We start from the raw sequence: 19942 nt of genomic DNA, 5'->3' as shown, positions 1-19942 counted from the left end.
AAATAAAAAGCACAAACAAAACAACTTGTACCTTGATGTTTAAAAAAAATGGAGGTACTTCTATGCCATAAAAATGTAATTAAGTTTGTAGCATCTCTACTTGAATGATGACGTGTACGAGTGTGATGCATCTGATGCCATCTTGCCCTCTAATGTACTGTAACACACACTATCACACTCGAATACATAAACATACACTTTAACAAACACTGTGCCCACAGAGATTTAACAGGAAGGGTTAAAGTACTCCACCTCACCCCCTCTCAAACAGAAAGGAAGCTTAAACTAAACAGAACTAAAAGACGGACTGAGGCAAAACACAAACACACAAAACTCTGTTTAGATTCAAAGTCACGTGTTTACTTTACTCAGACAAACAGTACGACTACAGCGAACGGTTCATTCTATAATCGTAAGTCTTCACACTAATACCAGTTAAAAAAAAACACAAACTGAGATCCATAAACGCATCACCTCAAACAGAGGTGGATAAACCACTGATTCCACTTCAGACTTGACAATCCAAACATAAACGTAAAAATTTTTTTTTATTATTATTATTATAAAAATATTTAACAATATTACTGTTTTACTGTATTTCTGATCAAATAAATGCAGCCGTGGTGAGCATAAGATACTTATTTCAGAAACATTAAACAAATATATGATAAATTTATATTGAATCAAACTTTGGAAAGTGTCTTGGAAATTCATTTTGCCCCAAAAGTTGTTGTACAGATGTTGCTTGACAGCAAATTAGCTGTTAACAACAGTAGATGGCTGGCAAATGAACTGACTTGGCTTTAAATGGCATTGTTATTACCTGGTACACTCCTGGAACAGCTCTTTACAGGGACTCTGTTCCAGTTTCTGTCTGCATTCCCCGACCACATCCTGAGCGATCTCTGGTAGATGAGCTGCCGACTACATGAGGAAGACAGCATGGGAAGGATGGAGAGAAAACAGGAAGAGCAGTTGACAGGGTGCGAAAAAAAGAGAGAAGTTTAAAGTTCAATCATTAATTCAGAAATTCTTTTAAAGAACACATGCATGTGGAGAAGTGTGAGAACAGGTGCGTGCAAGCAAAAAATTGAATCAAAATTTACCCCATTATTAAAATATGTGTCTAAAATATTTAAACCGACGTCTCTCCTCTTCTCATCCGGAGCCACCTGATACATTGCCTAAACAACCACATACACACAAACAACGTTGAAATGACAGATGAAATTTTATCATTTGCTGCATATTTAACTACATACACTACCAGTCAAAAGTTTTTGAACAGTGAGATTTTAAAATTTTGAAAAGAAGTCTCTCCTGCTCACCAAGCCTGCATTTATTTGATCCAAAGTACAGCAAAAACAATAAAATTTTGAAATATTATAACTATAACTACATAAACAACTGTTTTCTATTTAAGTAGATTTTTTTCAGGTTTCTTTAATGAAAAGAAAGTTTAGTAGAAAAGCATTTATCTGAAATAGAAATCGTTTGTAACATTATAAATGTCTTTATCGTCACTTTTGATCAATTTAAAGCATCCTAGCTAAACAAAACTATTAATTTCTATAACTGTTAATATCTATTAATTATACTGACTCCAAGCATTTGAATGGTATAGTGTATAATGTTACAAAAGCTTTTTATTTCAAATAAATGCTGATCTTTGGAGCCATTCATCAAAGAATCCTAAAACAATAAACTTAACTGTTTAAATATTGATAATAACAATAATAATAATAATAAATGCATAATAATATGCAAATCAGCATTTCTGAAGAATCATGTGACACCGAAGACTGAAGTAATGATACTGAAAATGTAGCTTTGATCACAGGAATAAATTACATTTCAAAATATATTCAAATACAAAGCAGTTATTTTAAATAGTACAAATATTTCACAATATTACTGCTTTTGCTGTATTTTTGATCAAATAAATGCAGGCTTGGTGAGCAGATGAGAATTCTTTAAAAAAAACATTAAAAATCTAAAAACTTTTGACTGGTAGTGTACATCAGTTAGAACACTCTTAAAAATAAAGGTTCTTCATTGGAATCTTTAATTCCATGAACCTTTAAAATTCATAAAACCTTTTGGCTGCAAAAACATCCTGTAGTGGGAAAAGGGTTCTTCAGATTATTAAATGTTCTTCACTAAGAAAAAATTAAAAGGAACCCAAAATGTTCTTCTATGGCATCAATACAAAAACACCTTTTAGAACCTTTATTTTTAAGAGTGTTGGGGCGCACAACACGTGTATTCCATTAGAGTGAAGGTGAAAGAACAATTCCATTTTTGACATGGAGATGGTTGTATGTGTATGTCAGTCTGTGAGAAAAAGAAAGAGAGAGGTTAAAGAGAGGTGCAGACTATCTGTATGTTTGTGCAGAGATTTCATACCACAGAATCCAGGAACTCTATGCACCGCCGTAATTTGGGCTGAGTGTCACAGAACTGGCGAAACAACTGACGTCCAATTGGTTGCTTCTCACAAAGGCTAGTGTAATCCCTCTCTGAGAGCGATAAACAAAAAAAAAAAGACAGAGAAAGAGTGTTAAACCTATCATTGTCACATGTCCTCATTTATCATTTTTAATGGGTCATTATTAATTATTAAATTGACCTTTTGAAATAAATGAGTTCATTGTACTATAAAAATGTACTGAAACATTCACAAATCACATAAGGACATTTATTGAAGCTATGATAAAGAATTAGTTGAAGAATTTAATAACACTAGTGTCTCAGGGTCTTAGGTCCGGTATTTTCCTATTCATTTTACCCAAAGGGATCCCAAATTATTACAGTTTTAAGCCATAAACTAAAGCAACCAGCTGCAACGTGAATCACAACATTACAATGTTTGATTTGAAGCAAAAACATTGTTGAAAACCAGATGAATAACAGACTGTGTACTTTACAATCCCATGAAGCAATGCAAATGTTGATCAAATTAAAGATGGAGAAATACAAAACTTTTTATTTAAATATGTTGATAACGTGTGTTTTATAAGAGCGGGTAAGCACTAAAGTGTTATTTTGTCATGATTTGCTTGTCGCGATTCTCTGACTGCTGACTATTTCTTTGCATAATCACAAGTTATGTTATTTATCACTAGGAATTCCATTCCATTATTTAACAAATTCGCTGAAATCATGTAGGCTGATGGCTTCAACAAAAGCTTTAAGCGACACACTGCAGGTGAATAGGGTAAAAAAAAAAAATAACTAATAGTTATCACCTTACTTACCCAGTTGATTGATTACATTGATAATTGCAAATATTTTTTGTATTACAAGTTTTCTAAAATGTTAGGTTTAAATATGAAAATGAGGCATTATTTAATTAAATATGTGCTAAATTGCATATACTTCTAGTACAAAAATCTAAACACTGGATGAAGTCAGTTTCAAAATTCTTGTTTCTTGAGTCAAAAGTTTTTACAAAGGGAATTTTGTGCATCTCATTTAGTCGCCATAATTTAGAAAAAAGCTTAGAACAGACAGGAAACACTATATTTTTTTTACCATTTTTTGGGGAATAACATGTTGTATAAAATCAAGCAATAATATATGAACAAATCCCTCTGTAAAAACCTTCAGGATATTATAGACAGGAATAAAAATGTAAAGTCTGGTGTGTGTAGATGTTACTGAAGTGGAGATTTATGGCTCAGTTTTGGCTCATTTTGAGAAAACGGCCTTTAAAAATATGCATTGTAATTGAAATCTATTGACACAAATAGATAAAGTGCTATAAAAGAAACACTTAACAGTGTTTTTGGGATGTTTTCTTTCCACTAGTCTGAAAAAACACTTTATGAAAAACCAAAAAGCACAAAATCTCAAACGTCATAGGTGCATGAAAAAACGGTGTTTTTGCCTGCAGTGTATCCCCTAAAAGGATTAGTTCACTTCCAGAATAAAAAAAAAATTAATCCAAAAAATAAATAATAATTAAAATTTAGAAGCCCCTATGTCGTCCAAGAAGTTCATGTCTTTCTTTCCTTCAAAAAAGAAAACATGCCAGGATTTTTATTCATATAGTGGACTTCAAAATTGCAGTTTTAATGCAGCTTCAAAGAGCTCTACACAATCCCAGCCGAGGAATATCTTTATAGAATATATCTAATAGATATAGTCTTATCTAGCCAAACAATCAGTCATTTTCTAAAAAACATTAAATTGTTATACTTTTTTTTACCACAAATGGTCATTTTGCACTAGATCATGTCTTCATGCATCACATAATCACGTTGGAAAGGTGGTTAGTTCTTCATCTGTGTACTTCCATTCAAAATTGTAGGGTATAGGGCAATAAACTCCATCTCATTTTTCACAACTTCCAAATTATCCTACATTGTTGTTTTATCTTGTTTTGTAAAGGGCGTTTGACTTTCTTTTAACTGGGTCGGTACTTCTGCCTACATCACAAGTGCATGATTACATAATGTGTGAAGTCGAGCTAGTGCAAGACAAGCATTTGTGGTTAAAAAGTATATAAATGTACATTTTCTTTAGAAATTGACTTATCATTTTGCTAGATAAGACCCTTCTTCCTCGGTTGGGATCGTGTAGAGCCATTTAAAGCAGCACTGAAACCTTCAACCTGTTGATTCCTATTGAAGTCCACTATATGGAGAAAAATCCTGGAATATTTTCCTCAAAAACCTTAATTAAAAAAAAAAAAGTAAGAAAGACATGAACATCTTGGATGACTTTAGGGTGAGTAAATTATAATGATTTTTTTATTCTGGAAGTGAACTAATCCTTTAAAAAAGGTTTAAGTGATCGTTACAAATCAGTTTTAAAACCTGAATGTTTGTGTGAAAATTATGACAATGTTTTATGATTTTTATTGTTAGACGCAATCAAGATGGTCAAGAGGAGGAATAGACTAAAATCCCAATTTTAAAACGAGATACTATCATCTATTTAATATTACATACTTTAATTTTATGCTAGATAATCATTTCTCAATACTTCCAATAGGTCTCATCAGCAAAACATATTTAGATAAAGTCACCTGACACAAAATTGTACCACATTCGTGGAATGTGCCAGAGAGCGTGGAAAGTCAGGTGAAAAACCTAATTCAGGCTGTTTGACATTTTTGTGGACCTTAGGGAAAAAAACAAAATGCTTTAAATGTATGATTTGACCCCTTTAATAAAAGATTTCCTCCATACACACACAAAGTGCAATACTCAGCATACAGCCACGACACTAAATCACAGTGATCGTGAGCAGAGCTCAAGCTGAGCCCTTGTGCTGCAGAACCCTACGGGCCTGGTGGATTCTGGGCCAAGAGGAAGCGGCCTCAGCCGGGACTTCCTCACTGAGCCAAGGTCTACAGCTGTCTGACGCAAACACACACACCTGCCCACACACCAGAATACATTTTTAACTGACAGCAACATTCTAAGCAATATAAACCCTTTAATGAGGAATACACTAGTAAGTATGCTTTGTTTAGTGAGCCACAAAACAAACCAACCTATTAAGGAACCAAATTAAAACAAATATTTTAATACGCACCTCTTTTAAAAGAGTAGTTCACTTCCAGAAGAAAAAATTATAGGTAATGTACTCACCCCCTTGTCATCTAAGATGTTCATGTCTTTCTTTCTTCAGTCGTAAAGAAATCATGTTTTTTTAAAGAAAGCATTTCATATAATGGATATCTATGGTGCCCCCGAGTTTGAACTTCCAAAATGCAGTTTAAATGCAGCTTCAAAGGGCTCTAAACGATCCCAGACAAGGAAAAAAGGTCTTATCTAGCAAAACGATTGGTTATTTTCTCAAAAAAAAATGTAGGATGATTTTAAAGTTGGAGGAGAAATTTTTTCGACATACTTTAACTGTCAAAAAGCGGAATACAGAGTTCTTGCTGAGCTAGACCAAGACAAATGTTTGTGGTTAAAAAGTATATAAATTGTACATTTTTTAAAAAGTAACCAATCGTTTTGCTAGATAAGACCCTTCTTCCTTGTCTGGGATCGTTTAGAGCCCTTTGAAGCTGCATTTAAACTGCATTTTGAAAGTTCAAACTCTGGAGCACCATATATGTCCATTATATGGAGAAAAAAACCTAAAATGATTCCTCAAAAAACAATTTCTTTATGACTGAAGAAAGAAAGAAAGACATGAACGTTCTTGCATGACAATACATTACCTGTACATTTTTGTTCTGGAAGTGAACTACTCCTTTAAAGTTACCCTTAATTCAATGGAATCAATTAATTCAGTTTTGCCCCAACAGGCAGTTTTAATAACTAATATGTGACCCTGGACCACAAAACCAGTCTTAAGTCGCTGGGGTACATTTGTAGCAATAGCCAAAAATACATTGCATGGGTCAAAATTATTGATTTGTCTTTTATGCCAAAAATCATTAAGAAATTAAGTAAAGTTCATGTTCCATGAAGATTTTTTGTAAAACTCCTACTGTAAACATATCAAAATGTAATTTTTGATTAGTAAAATGCATTGTTAAGAACCTAATTTGGACAACTTTAAAGGTGATTTTCTCAGTCTTTTTGATTTTTTTACCCCCTTAGATTTCTGATTTTAAATAGATGTATCTCAGTCAAATATTGTCCTATCCTAACAAACCATACATCAATAGAAAGCTTATTTATTGAGCTTTCATGTGGTGTATAAATCTCAGTTTTGTCAAATTTAACCTTATGACTGGTTTTGTGGTCCATGGTCACATATTATAAATCTAACATTTAAAACTCAATAAATAAAAAAAAGTTTCACAAGTTGACGTAGATCAATCCAAAAAAAAAAAAAAACATCAATTAATGTGACACCCTATATGTGCTATATGCAGTGTTAAAAGGTTCCAAATGTCAGCCAGATGGACAAGGCTTAAATAACATCAAATCACTCTAATGAGAGAGGATATTACTTGTAAACTTTCATTTAAGCCAGTAAAAACCCACTGTGGTTGGAGGGAATCTAGACTGCACCTGGTCTCTGCATGACTAGTGCAGTATATACAAATACAAACAAATTGGTATTTTTAATACCTTGAAACAAGGGCTTAGTCAGTTTAGTGCAATTATTAAAAAAAAAAGAAAAAAGAAATGCGATAAAAAATGAACACAATTAATCATGCCCCCTGACCCGAATCGAAATTCAGTTTAGAGGGATTTTCCTACCATCAGAGCAATTCAAGCTTGAAGTACCATGTTTATGCAAGTCCAGATGCAGTGTGACTGTATGCCAGTGTTAGGCTTGTGTTCAATGATATGGAAATAAAACAAATAATATTTTGCCTTACAAATTTCTGTCTATTCAATGATTTTTCCACTTGGCACAATAACGTAGCCTGATGTCTTTGAATTATCTTCAGTTGGGATATTTTCAATGATCTTTTCTCATTGAACATTGAGGCAGATAGTTTATTTTGATTAAACAACATGCATACTATGCAAATAATTTGAATATTCTGATTGATAGCTCTACTTAAAACAAATATTCTGCCAAAGCTCTTTTTCTGAATGCTCTTTCACACATTCATCTTACCAATAGTGCGTCTAAGTTCCTCACAGAGGCTGATATGAGGCAGTTTAAGCATCTCCTTCCATTTCTTGCTCCGCCCGTTCCGTTTCCCCCCTCCGCCTGTGAGAGAGAAAGAGAAAAACTATTAGGATGAACTCAATGCAAATTGCAATACCACCAGAATCTTAAAGGGACAGTTCACCCAAAAATGAAAATTCTGTTATTAATTAAGTATTGACTTGAATAAAAGACAATTTTTTTTTTCTTAGAAATACATCTGAAAAAACACAGTCGTCTTATATTCAGGGTCTTATATTTACTTTAACAAGTCGATAATACACCCACAACTATAGGTGGCGCCAAATACGCGTAAAACGAGTGTGCCAAAAAATACGTAATGTAATGTGTGTCGTTAATGTCAGAACAACGCGATTGAAAACAAAAAGACTGTCATGTTAGCCTGATATGGGACCAAACTTCCTCTGTAAGTGATTTTAAAATGTAAGACAGTACCCAGATTTGAAGACTACAATAAGATTTCACGTCTATTGTCAATGAAATGTTAGTAGATAAGATAGATAGCCTTATTGTTATACAATTTAGATGAGTTACCTGTTATTTTTATGGTATATCAAAAAGTGCATATTTTTAAATGTAATAGTTTTACCAGTATTTACAATACTTTCGAAACAAGAACTAAAAAAGGAAAAATATGCAATATGAAAATAATTTAAGAAAAAAAAAATTCTTAATAAAACACAAGATTTGTTTTTTAAAAAGCTTTTCTCCAAAAGGTTTATTTTGAAAAAGGGGGGTCGTCTAAGCAGGGTCGGCTTATATTCGGGTCAATACGGTATTCACCCTCATGTCGTTCTAAACTTGTAAGACGTTTGTTCTTCAGAACACAAATTAAGATCATTTTGATGAAATCTGATAGCTTTCTAAGTTAACCATGCATAGACAGCAATGCAACTGACATGTTCAAGGCCCAGAAAGATAGTAAGGACATCATTAAAATGGCCCATGTTACATCAGTGGTTCAACAATAATGTTATGAAGCTACGAGAAAACAAAAACAACAACTTTATTTAACAATTTCATCTCTTCCGTGACAGTCTGATGTCACATGGACTTTTATCAATGTCCTTACTACCTTTCTAGTTGCATTGTTGTCAATGCAAAGTCAGCAAGGTCTCGGATTTCATTAAAGGAGTAGTTCACTTTCAGAACAAAAATTTACAGATAATGTACTCACCCCCTTGTCATCCAAGATGTTCATGTCTTTCTTTCTTCAGTCGTAAAGAAATTATGATTTTTGAGGAAAACATTTCAGGATTTCTCTCCATATAATGGACTTCTATGGTGCCCCCGAGTTTGAACTTGCAAAATGCAGTTTAAATGCAGTTTCAAAGTGCTCTAAATGATCCCAGCCAAGGATGAAGGGTCTTATCTAGCGAAACAGTAGGTTATTTTCTAAAAACATTTACAATTTATATACTTTTTAATCTCTATACAGAGTAAACACAGAACTAGACAAGATGAGCATTTGAGTTTAAAAAGTATATAAATTGTAATTTTTTTTTTTTTTTTAGAAAATAACCGATCGTTTTGCTAGAGAAGACCATTCTTTCCTCAGCTGTGATCGTTTAGAGCCCTTTGAAGCTGCATTTTAGAAGTTCAAACTTGGGGGCACCATAGAAGTCCATTACATGGAGTGAAATCCTGAAATGTTTTCCTCAAAAAACTATTTCCTCACGACTGAAGAAAGAAAGACATGAACATCTTGGATGACAAGGGGGTGAGTAAATTATCTGTACATTTTTGTTCTGAAAGTGAACTTCTCCTTTAATAATATCTTAATTTGTGTTAAAACAATGAATAAAGGTCTTACGGGTTTGGAAATACATAAGGGTGAGTCATTTTCCTTTTTGGGTGAACAATCCCTTTAAAATATACACACACACAGTCACACACCCATATATATTTATATACATGTATACACACACAAAGGCCAGAAACACAAGTTTTTTCCAGATCTGTTTTCCAGAAATCCTCCCTTCAGTCTCCAATCTCTTATTATTATTTTTTTGAGTACTGAATCAATCAAACAAACATTCCTCCATACATCTGGTAATCAATGCTAATAATTCCAAATGAGCAATGCCTTGAGAGAGATCCTCACATCTGTCAGAATCTGAACCTGTACGATAATTTGAAATAATCAGACCATGATTTCACATAATTGTTTAATGCAAAACATACAAGCAGCATACAAGAGCGTAATCAAAAGCTTGCCGTCTTGAGGCCAAAAGCATTCCTCGTACCAAAACTAAGGAATGAGAAGAGTTTATCCTCCAGGATTTACTGTAATTTCAGTGACTGTGAATTCCAGCAACATTACAGACAGCCTTACAAGTCATGCTGTTGAAAAAACACACACATACTGAGAACCGCCGGCCTCTGAAATTACCCTTTGGGGGGGTCAAATACTTTTGGGGTAAGAAGAGAGTGATTAATCTGCGTCTTGTTGTTTGTTTCAATGCCTTATGAAATGCACAACGATGAGTTGTGCAATCAAGCCTGTCAATCTGAGATGTACACATGCATACAAATGTCTTTGGCTGTTGTAACCTCACTGGCGTCTCATGCTTTGAGTGCCATGTTTTTGAGGATGAAGCATTAAAACAGTTCAAACATGTTTTTTTTAGATAATTAAAAATATTTAGTGGATAATTTAGTGGCATTGTGAATATTAAGATCATCTCTACTTCTAATTTAAACAGCAGTCTCTCCTAATTATAATTAAGATCGATCATGTTAATTCACACTGCACTGATGCGCATAGTACAACATGTTCATTCTTGCATTTGATTATACATTGACAACACATCACTCACTCAATACTAATGCAATAACATGCACACATACACACTAGGGTTGTGACGATGAGGAAATTTCCCCACCGGTTAATCGGCATGTGACAACACCGGTAATACCGGTATCACCGTGGGGGTGGGGGTTTCCTCTTTTTTTCTGCTTTTAAATAGCTTATAAATGCGTGCGCATTATACTACTTTCAGTTTTGCGGGAATTGGCAATTCGGCGTCAATTGTTTGAATGGACGACAACGAAACTACAAAAAAAAAAAAAAAACTTTGAACCCAAAATATTGCCAAACAGGTGCTTTTGTATTGCTTTTTGACACTAAATCGTCCGCCATTCTCTTTCTGTAAATTCGACTCCACTCGTTGTGATGTTTTATTAACAGATTTCAGGAGGAGCTCGCACAGATAAATAACACGGCCAATTCACCATCAGCAATCACACTCCCTATCCAAGCACTACAAGAGAATCCCTTTAAATAGTCAAGCAGTCTTACCTTCATAATCTCTTGTTTTCAGCATCCCCCCCGCGAACTCTTGAACTACTCACGTGATAAATGAAATATGACGCATTGTAGCTATGTTCAGTTTTTAATTATAGTGCATGCTCTCGTCTTAAGTAAATTATTTAGAATGATATTTACCATTCAAATTAATATTTAATAAAAAACGAATACTTAAAAAATGTGGGGACTGTGTCACGGTGGAAAAGTGATGTCACCGGTGTTGCGTCTTAAAACCGGTAACACCGTCAACACCGTCTATCGTGGCAAGCCTAATACACACAACCACTGAGCAGCTTGACCGGTCAAACCCTCACACACAATACACTTTGTGTAATCTACACTAAAAGTACAGCTGAAGTGAAACAAAGAAAGAGACAATAATAAACATCCTTTATGCCACGAGTCAAAGGTCTGTCTATACAAGGCTATAAGCAGTTTTTGGAAGAGTTAATGTAAAGCTAGACAAACATATTTTCTCTATTTACATAACAGCACAACAGGATAAACAGGAAGAAGAGCAAGATGACTGCCTGAAAACAAGAAAATCAGATGAACACTTTCACTGCAAATCAATTTGCCTACAGACACACAATAATTCAAACTATTTCCTCATCATTTGACACAAACAGAAACACACACCTTTGAAGAAACACAAAGATTGTGCCGTTTCAGCATTCCTCTAAAATGTATTTGGGAAGTTGATATAAAATACTTTTGGAAAGTTGGCATGTCCTGCTGTACTCTATCTAAAAACATTTTAAACAGCATTTGGCTTTTAATAAAAAAAATTACTATGCTTACAGCATTTATGAGCTCATTTTAATTGCGAGATTATGGCAATAAGGAGTTTAAAAACGGGAAAAGCTTACGAGAAATGATGACCAGCTACTTTCCTTTCGTTTTTTATAAAATCTATAAAATAAAAACAAAATCTGAAAAAAAAAAAATCAATAAATTAAATCTAAATTTTTTAAAAAAAATATATACAATCTATAAAATAAAATAAAAAATCTATAAATTAATTAATCTAAATGTAAAAATCTATAAAATAAAAATAAAATCTGAAAAAAGGGGTTTAAAAACGGGAAAAGCTTACGAGAAATGACCAGAGCTACTTTCCTTTCCTTTTTTATAAAATCTATAAAATAAAAACTAAATCTGGGAAAAAAATCAATAAATTAATCTAAATTTAAAAAATATATACAATCTATAAAATAAAATGAAAAATCTACAAATTAATTAATCTAAATGTAAAAATCTATCAAATAAAAATAAAATCTGAAAAAAGGAGTTTAAAAACGGGAAAAGCTTACGAGAAGTGATGACCAGCTAATTCCCTTTCTTTTTTTATAAAATCTATAAAATAAAAACTAAATCTGAAAAAAAAAAATCAATAAATTAAATCTAAATTTAAAAAATATATACAATCTATAAAATAAAATATCTATAAATGAATCTAAATTTAAAAATCTATAATAAAAATAAAATCTGAAAAAGGAGTTTAAAAACGGTAAAAGCTTACGAGAAATGATGACCAGCTACTTCCCTTTCTTTTTTTATAAAATCTATAAAATAAAATAAAAATCTGGAAAAAAAAAATCAATAAATTAAATCTAAATTTAAAAAATATATACAATCTATGAAATAAAATAAAAAATCGATAAATTAATCTAAATGTAAAAATCTATAAAATAGAAATAAAATCGGTAAATATCTCCATAAAAACTATAAATTAAATAATCTAAATTAAAATGATTCCAGAAAATGCTAAATACCTAAATCATTTGATGAAACCTTTATTCATGTAATAAGTTTAGACAACCTCAGAAATGCATTTACATCCCTATCATAAAGAACAGCTTTATTTTTGAAAGCCAAGGCCTATGTGAGATAACCGTGCACAATCTGCTACTTTCTCTAACAAAACAAGAAGTGAAGAATATCTAATCAACTAACACACTCAAAGAAAAGAAAAAGTCACTGACGCAACTGTGAACAAAAAAGGCCTTTTAAAGAAGCGGTGGTTGTCAATTTAACTCCTAGACCACAACTGTCCAAGAATATACAAAGCTTCCTCTTATGTGGGCTAAGATATTTCTTTGAGCACTTCTACTGTGTTGATGAGAACGATGTTTGTTTTCCAACGTTTTTATTACCAGAAACTAGGAGTGTCGATTGATTAAAATAATTAAGCGTAATTTTGTGTTATTCCAGACGTTATTCAAGAACTGTACATTCTGCAAAAATCACAAAGACAACAGTTATTCTGGAGACAAATAAAAGAGACGTACGTGACCCTGGACCACAAAGCCAGTCCTAAGTACCACAGGTATATTGTGTAGCAATACACTGTATGGGTCAAAATGATCAATTTAGCTTTTAAACAAAACATCATTAGGATATTAAGTAAAGATCATGTTCCATGAAGACATTTTGTACACTTTCTATCGTAAATATTTCAAAACCTAATTTTTATTTAGTAATATGCACTGCTAAGAACTTCATTTGGACAACTTTAAAGGCTATTTTCTCAATATTTTGATTTTAGATTTTCTAACAGTTGTTTATCTGCCAAATATTGTCCAATCCTAACAAACCATACACCAATGGAAAGCTTATTTATTCAGCTATTTCAGATAATGAAGACAATTGACCCTTATGGCTGGTTTTGTGGTCCAGGGTCACATTTGATGCCAGTTTACATGTTTATTTTAAAGTCTTTCAGTATTTTAAGTGGTTAAGTAAGTCAGGTTAAAATTGTTTTAATCGCCTTATGCCCTATATGTCCCTGGTTGAGAACTACTGATTTAAAGATACTCGATTCCTAGAGCATTTCAATGCAGCTTGTCAAATAAATAATAGAACAGTATATTATCTTAAAGTTTAAATGCATGTTATAGATCTTATTGTACCCGATCCATCCATGTATATCTTACATTTTTACAACATTTTCTATTTTGTAATGATCTGTTTTATAATACATGTGAATGTATGCCACAAAATAGAGGAAAAGATCTATTGCTACTTCTGTTTTATCACAGCTTCAAAGCTTCTGCTAAGAAAAGTAGTCCATTGACCTAGCAAAAAGATAAAGGCTGCAACAATATCAAAATATTAAAGAGATAGTTCACCCAAAAATGAAAATTCTATCATTAATTACTCACACTCATGTCGTGCTAAACATGTAAGACCTTCGTTCATCTTCGGAACACAAATTAAGATATTTTTGATGAAATCTGAGAGCCTTCTGATCTGCACAGACAGCAATGCAACTGACACGTTCAAGGCCCAGAAAGGTAGTTAGGACATCGATAAAATAGTCCATGTGACATCAGTGGTTTAACCTTAATTTTATGCAGCTACGTGAATACTTTTTGTGCATGAAGAAAACAAAAAATAACGACTTGTGTTCTGAAGATGAACGAAGGTCTTATGGGTCTTACACATCTTTTCCTCCATATTATGAGGTACCTCTGATATATTGGTCACACGGCTTCACGTGATACAAATTTGCAAGTTAGAGTTCACTGAACTTGAACTTTTTAATGCAGCGAAATGCAAAACGTCTTCGCTCTTCTGCATTTGGTCTGGTGTGAACGGAAATTAATGGAATGAAAAGTGTGACCGCCTCTTTATCGCAGTCAAAAGTAGGTGTTGTTTCCGTAGACAAAGTGTGTTTGTGAAATTCGTGCAGCCCCGCCCACTTTTTTTGAATAGCCAATAGCGTTCCATTTATATCTGCTCGGGCCAGAGCCGCTGAGCTCGGTAAAAGCCGCACTTGACAGCTTATGATAGCCACAGTCCAAAAGATTCAATATGTAACTTACTAAAACAAAATAGTGTTCATAATCATGCTGAGGCTGTGTAGTTTAATACATGCCAACTCGCGCATATGATCTGCTCCGTGATATCGCGTCTCTGGACCGGAGCCAATGTCCGGATTAGAGTGTGCGCGCTGCAGGGTTTTGCGTGACACAACGTGAAACCAGACCTCATTTGCCCCAATGGAAAGCAAATTTACACTTTCTGAATCATTCCCTATCGCCTACATTGTGCACTACATGCTATTCACCCGACAGAAAACACTAACACTGTGAACAAGTGACCGATCTCAGCCGCAGCTTCAACGTCTATTCAGAGTGTTGGGGGCGGGACGCTATGGATTCTAGAGAGCATTTGATTGGACAGAACGTTTGATGAGAAGATAAAGTGCAGTGTGATGTCACCAAAATCGTTGATTCATATTGGCAGAAGTGAGAGACTGTAAGTTTTGAACGCTCATATCTTGTAAACGCAAATATTGTCATTGTTTTTGGAGCACACTAGCTTAGATAACTTTAACATATTCATACTAAAAGCCCCCCCAAAAAAGCGAAATCATGGGGACTTTAAAGGTCCACTGAAGTGCCTTGAAACACACAGCGTTATTCAATGTGGTGACGTAATTTTAACTGAAACAAAAACATATCGCCCAGCCCCGCCCACTTTTTTGAATAGCCAATAGCGTTCCGTTTATATCTGCTCAGGCCAGAGCCGTTGAGCTCGGTAAAGCCGCATTTGTAAGCTTATGACAGCCACAGTCTAATAAATTACCCCATAGATTCAATATGAAACTCTTGCTAAAACTAAATAGTGATCAGTCTATGGATCAGAATCACCAAACAAAAAACACTGAGTGAACAAGTGACCGATCTTAGCCGCAGATTCAGCATCCATTTATAGTGTAGGGGGTGGGACACTACGGACTCTAGAGAGCATTTGATTGGACAGAACGTTTGATGAGAAGCTGAAGTGCACGGTGATATCATCAAAATCGTTGATTCATATTGGCGGAAGTCACGAGACTGTAAGTTTTGAATGCCCATATCTTGTAAACACGAATTTTGTCGTTGCTTTGAAGCACACTAGCTTATAGATAACCTTAGAATTAATAAATTCTTACTAAAAGCCAAAAAACTTTAATTTTGATTTCATGGGGACTTTAAATAAAAAATAAATAAAATATATTAGCTGAATTTTCATCTTATGGCGACTTTAACATATATAATTTAAAAAAAAAATTAAAATGAATACAGTGAGTGTGCGTACTAAATTTTTGATTTGAAAAGTACTTGAAAAGTAAGTAGGCGGAGTGATACCGTAGACACGAAAAGTAGCGCAGGAACGTTGCCATGGGCAACGGTGAAATATCCTGTTCGACAGTCATTATAGAGAAAAAAAACACACACATTTGACCACTCAGTGCTGCGCTTGCCCAATCAGAATAGTGTGCTCCACTAATACCTAATTTATCAGAGATAAGATTGTGGTCCAGCAAGGAGCGAACCGACCTCACTCCTATCACAGTGTACTCCTTTGTGCGCAGAGAGAGGGGCAACCTTGCGGCCTACAACTGCAGTTCAACCTCCCTCCCAGGTGAAGAGACGGGGATGGGTGTACACTGCGGTCTCTGCGTTATGAATCCAGGGGAAAAATACACAGTACCCTCCATTAGGGGTCTGACAGAGGAGACGGAGCATAGTAAGTGCGTACTAGCATACTAAATGAGATGCTATTGAACAGAGAGCACTCTTGCAAGCCCTGTATACAGATGTGGCGAATATACCCAGATCCAATAAGCCGCTGAATTCAGCCTCGTCCATGACAAAGTTAATACGGGATTCATTAAGACGCGTTCCGCGATAATTGATTGCGCCATTGCGCGTCTCTTACCTTCCCTCGCCTTCAGCAGCACGGTGTTGGCCACGATATTCTCAATCTCCATTGTCAGAAAAAAGATCCCATGCAGTCCCGATACATTTCACTTAGGAGGAGAAAAAAGACGAGGACGGTCGCGCTGTTGGTGGCGGTGATGATGAGGATGAAGATCGGTGGTGAGGATGGTTATGATCGGCGTGAATTTGGCGTTGGCACATTGCAGGTTAATTGTATTTCTCCATATCTCGCTGTTGAACCCCCCACCTTTCCGCTCGCCGTGGACATGTACTCTCTCTCCCCCTTGTTAGCATTCAGTGCTCAGCAGTCCTTCCTGTCTCTAGCACTCGCTTACACCGTCAGCTCTGGAGGAGGAGGGATCATCTTACAACCAGAATGTAACCCAGCAGTCTCGCTCTCTATCTCAGAGGCATCAGGGCATTTACATTACTGACAAAACCTACATATATATAGTAAACCCTATAAACAAAATTCATACATAAACATTTTTAGGTTTGTTACTAGAATCAACACTGCAACAATGTAAAAATGTCAGATAGCTGGATTTTACATGTTAGATTATTAAAACTGATCAAACAGCATAAAACAATTCTGTTATACAGTTTTTTGTCTCACACTACACTGTGTGACAGATGCTTAACATATACATGCTAGAATCTAATACAGTTAGTTACTAGCTTAACATGTTATTAGAAGTTATGTATATATAAAAGATAATTTAAAAACTGCAACAACTGCATTTGTATCTCTGGTTCTTAAAGAGAGTGGACGAGGTCCACTAGGGGGCCTCAGCAAACGATGTACAATGTATAAAGTTAATGATGGGTAATGGACACACCTTGTAAAAAGTTTGCAAACAAGCATCATTTACATTAGAAGTGCTTTGTGAAATTGTGGAATTTTAGTTACATTTTTATAAGGTTTCTTTGAAAACAAAAGAAAAAGAAAATACTTCAGTAATGTGAAGTGGAATAACTATTAACGATCTATTCTGTTATACAATATAAAAATTATATAAATAAAATTATTATAATTTTATTGCAACATACCCCAACGTACACTACCAGTCAAAAGTATTCAGACAGTAAGATTTTTAATTAAGAAAATAAATAAGTCTCTTCTGCTCATCAAACCTGCATTCATTTTATTTAAAATACAGCAAACATAGTAATATTGTGAAATATTTTTCCTATTTAAAATAATTAAATAATAAAATATTATTATCAATATTTAAAACAGCTGAGTTTATTTTTATTAGGATTCTTTGATGAATGGAAAAATCTTAAGATCAGCATTTATAGGAAATTTGGAACATTATACACTATACCATGCAAAAGCTAGAAGTCAGTGTTTTTAGGGGGAAAGAAATTATAGAAATTAATACTTTTATTTAGCAAGGATGTTTTAAAAGTGATGATAAAGACATTTATAATGTTACAAAATATTTCTATTTCAGATAAATGCTGTTCTTCTGAACTTTCTATCCATCAAAGAAACCTGAAAAAATTATAGTCAGCTGTTTTCAACATAATTAATTATAATAATAATAATAAATGTTTTTTATGAGCAGCAAATCCGAATATTGGAATTATTTCTGAAGCATTATGTGACTGGGGTAATGATGATTAAAAATTCAGCTTTGAAATCCTAGGAGTAAATTCAATTTTAAAATATATTCAAATAGAAAACTGTTATTTTAAATAATACAGATATTTCAAAATGTTGCTGTTTTTGCTGTACTTTGGATCAAATAAATCTTAATGTTGAATCTTTAAAAATTTATTTTTGGACACATGGAAAATCAGCATAGCATAGTACTCTTAAAAATCCACTATCCAATGCATCTTTTTCATGTACGGTGCTTATAAAGTGTTGCTGTAGTAGTTTGTGCAAATAAGGTTTTAAAATTTTGTAGTTTGTTGAAATACATCAGCATTGTGAACTACATATATATATATATCATGTTGTAGTCAAGATGGACTGCATGTAGTGAGTTTTGTGATGGAGATGATCTATGGTGTGCTTAGCATAATCACTGTGTTTGGGATTTTTGGAGTAAGATGTATATATGTGCAGGGATTTGCTGACTCATGGAGGTGATTGTGGATGACCTTAATGCAGAACAGTGAGGTGGTCGCAAGGCCTTGGATTTCCACCGCCCTTGGGGTTATTACAGCGTGCTTCACTTTTACACAAGGCCAGACACACATTAGATACAACCTCTGTCTAGACCGCACACTCAGCTGTCTGATATTCCAATTAACTGGCACTGTCCCTAAATAAACTTCATTTATTAACCAAGGTACAGTATTAGACCTTAAGCTGCTAACCTTTTTCATTTAGAGTCTGCAAACTGCATGACATGCGTTTACTGAAAAAAGGTCTAATTTATTTTACCTTTGATCTGTTTAAAATTCAAATTGTAGAAAGCAAAGCTCTTCAAACACACCTTTTAGATCAGAGTAAATCTGTAATATTCAATATGAATACCATCCACAAGTCCCAATGCTTTAGGAAGGTTTTAAAGAAAAGATAAGATCATGGAATTGACATAATTAATCAAAATTGATGCATAAAAGAGCATTTCAGTGTTTTTATTTAGCATAAGTTTTGTGATACACAAAATTGGACTTTATCTAGCAAAAAAAAAAAAAAAAAAAAACAAGGACAAAAGTCATACTGTTGATGAGCATACACCTGCTGAGCTTAATGTAATAGAATTGTTCATAGTTTTGATATGTATATAAATACTAATATTACTGATTATAATTATTGTTTAAAGATAATCAAATACTGTTTCGTTCAAACTCTTATTTTGAAATGACAACCCTGGTTTTGTCATATGGGTGTGGTATTGTAAACTGCTGCTCAACAGTAGCAGTTAAATTATGATTAATTGAATGTTAATAATATATTTTAAAAGGACAGTCCAGAAGGTGATAATACATCCATATGCACTTCAGAAGATCATATTTTCCTTAAAAAAATACCCTACATAGATGTTTCAAACGAAAAAGCCATGTGATTTTGAGTCTCAGGGTTTTTTCCAGAGATTATACAGCTGCAACTGACAAATGGACTTTGAAAATTCTCTTTACACAATTTTAAAGCATAAATAAAAAATAAAGTAGCATATGCATAATATATTCTAGAATCTAGATGATTTCACTATATAAAGTATTTGGATATGCATATTGTACACGTTTTTAATACTAATTCTGTAGATTATAATAGACATTAAGCTATTATCATTATCAACACTGAAGATTTTGTCAGTTTTTTTCATTATTAAACCCATACGAAGTCTCTTTTTGGCCTATT

General features: G+C 33.7%; 1 protein-coding gene across 1 annotated transcript in view; it reads right to left on the bottom strand.

Annotated features, from left to right (window-relative positions):
• grk4 (G protein-coupled receptor kinase 4) overlaps nucleotides 1-16954 on the bottom strand; it is a 47123-nt gene extending 30169 nt beyond the window's left edge. The window contains exons 1-5 of the mRNA XM_073843270.1: nucleotides 16619-16954; nucleotides 7543-7638; nucleotides 2407-2519; nucleotides 1107-1184; nucleotides 824-924 (exon numbers count right to left, since the gene is read on the bottom strand). Of these exons, the coding sequence (XP_073699371.1) occupies nucleotides 824-924; nucleotides 1107-1184; nucleotides 2407-2519; nucleotides 7543-7638; nucleotides 16619-16670 (440 nt within the window). The 5' untranslated portion in view covers nucleotides 16671-16954. The remainder of the gene's footprint in view (nucleotides 1-823; nucleotides 925-1106; nucleotides 1185-2406; nucleotides 2520-7542; nucleotides 7639-16618) is intronic.
• Between the last annotated feature and the right edge of the window lie 2988 nt (nucleotides 16955-19942).

This window comes from Garra rufa, chromosome 6, assembly GCF_049309525.1.
Source record: "Garra rufa chromosome 6, GarRuf1.0, whole genome shotgun sequence".
NCBI classification, from domain to species: Eukaryota; Metazoa; Chordata; class Actinopteri; order Cypriniformes; family Cyprinidae; genus Garra; species Garra rufa.
This window is presented reverse-complemented; position numbering and strand designations above follow the sequence as displayed.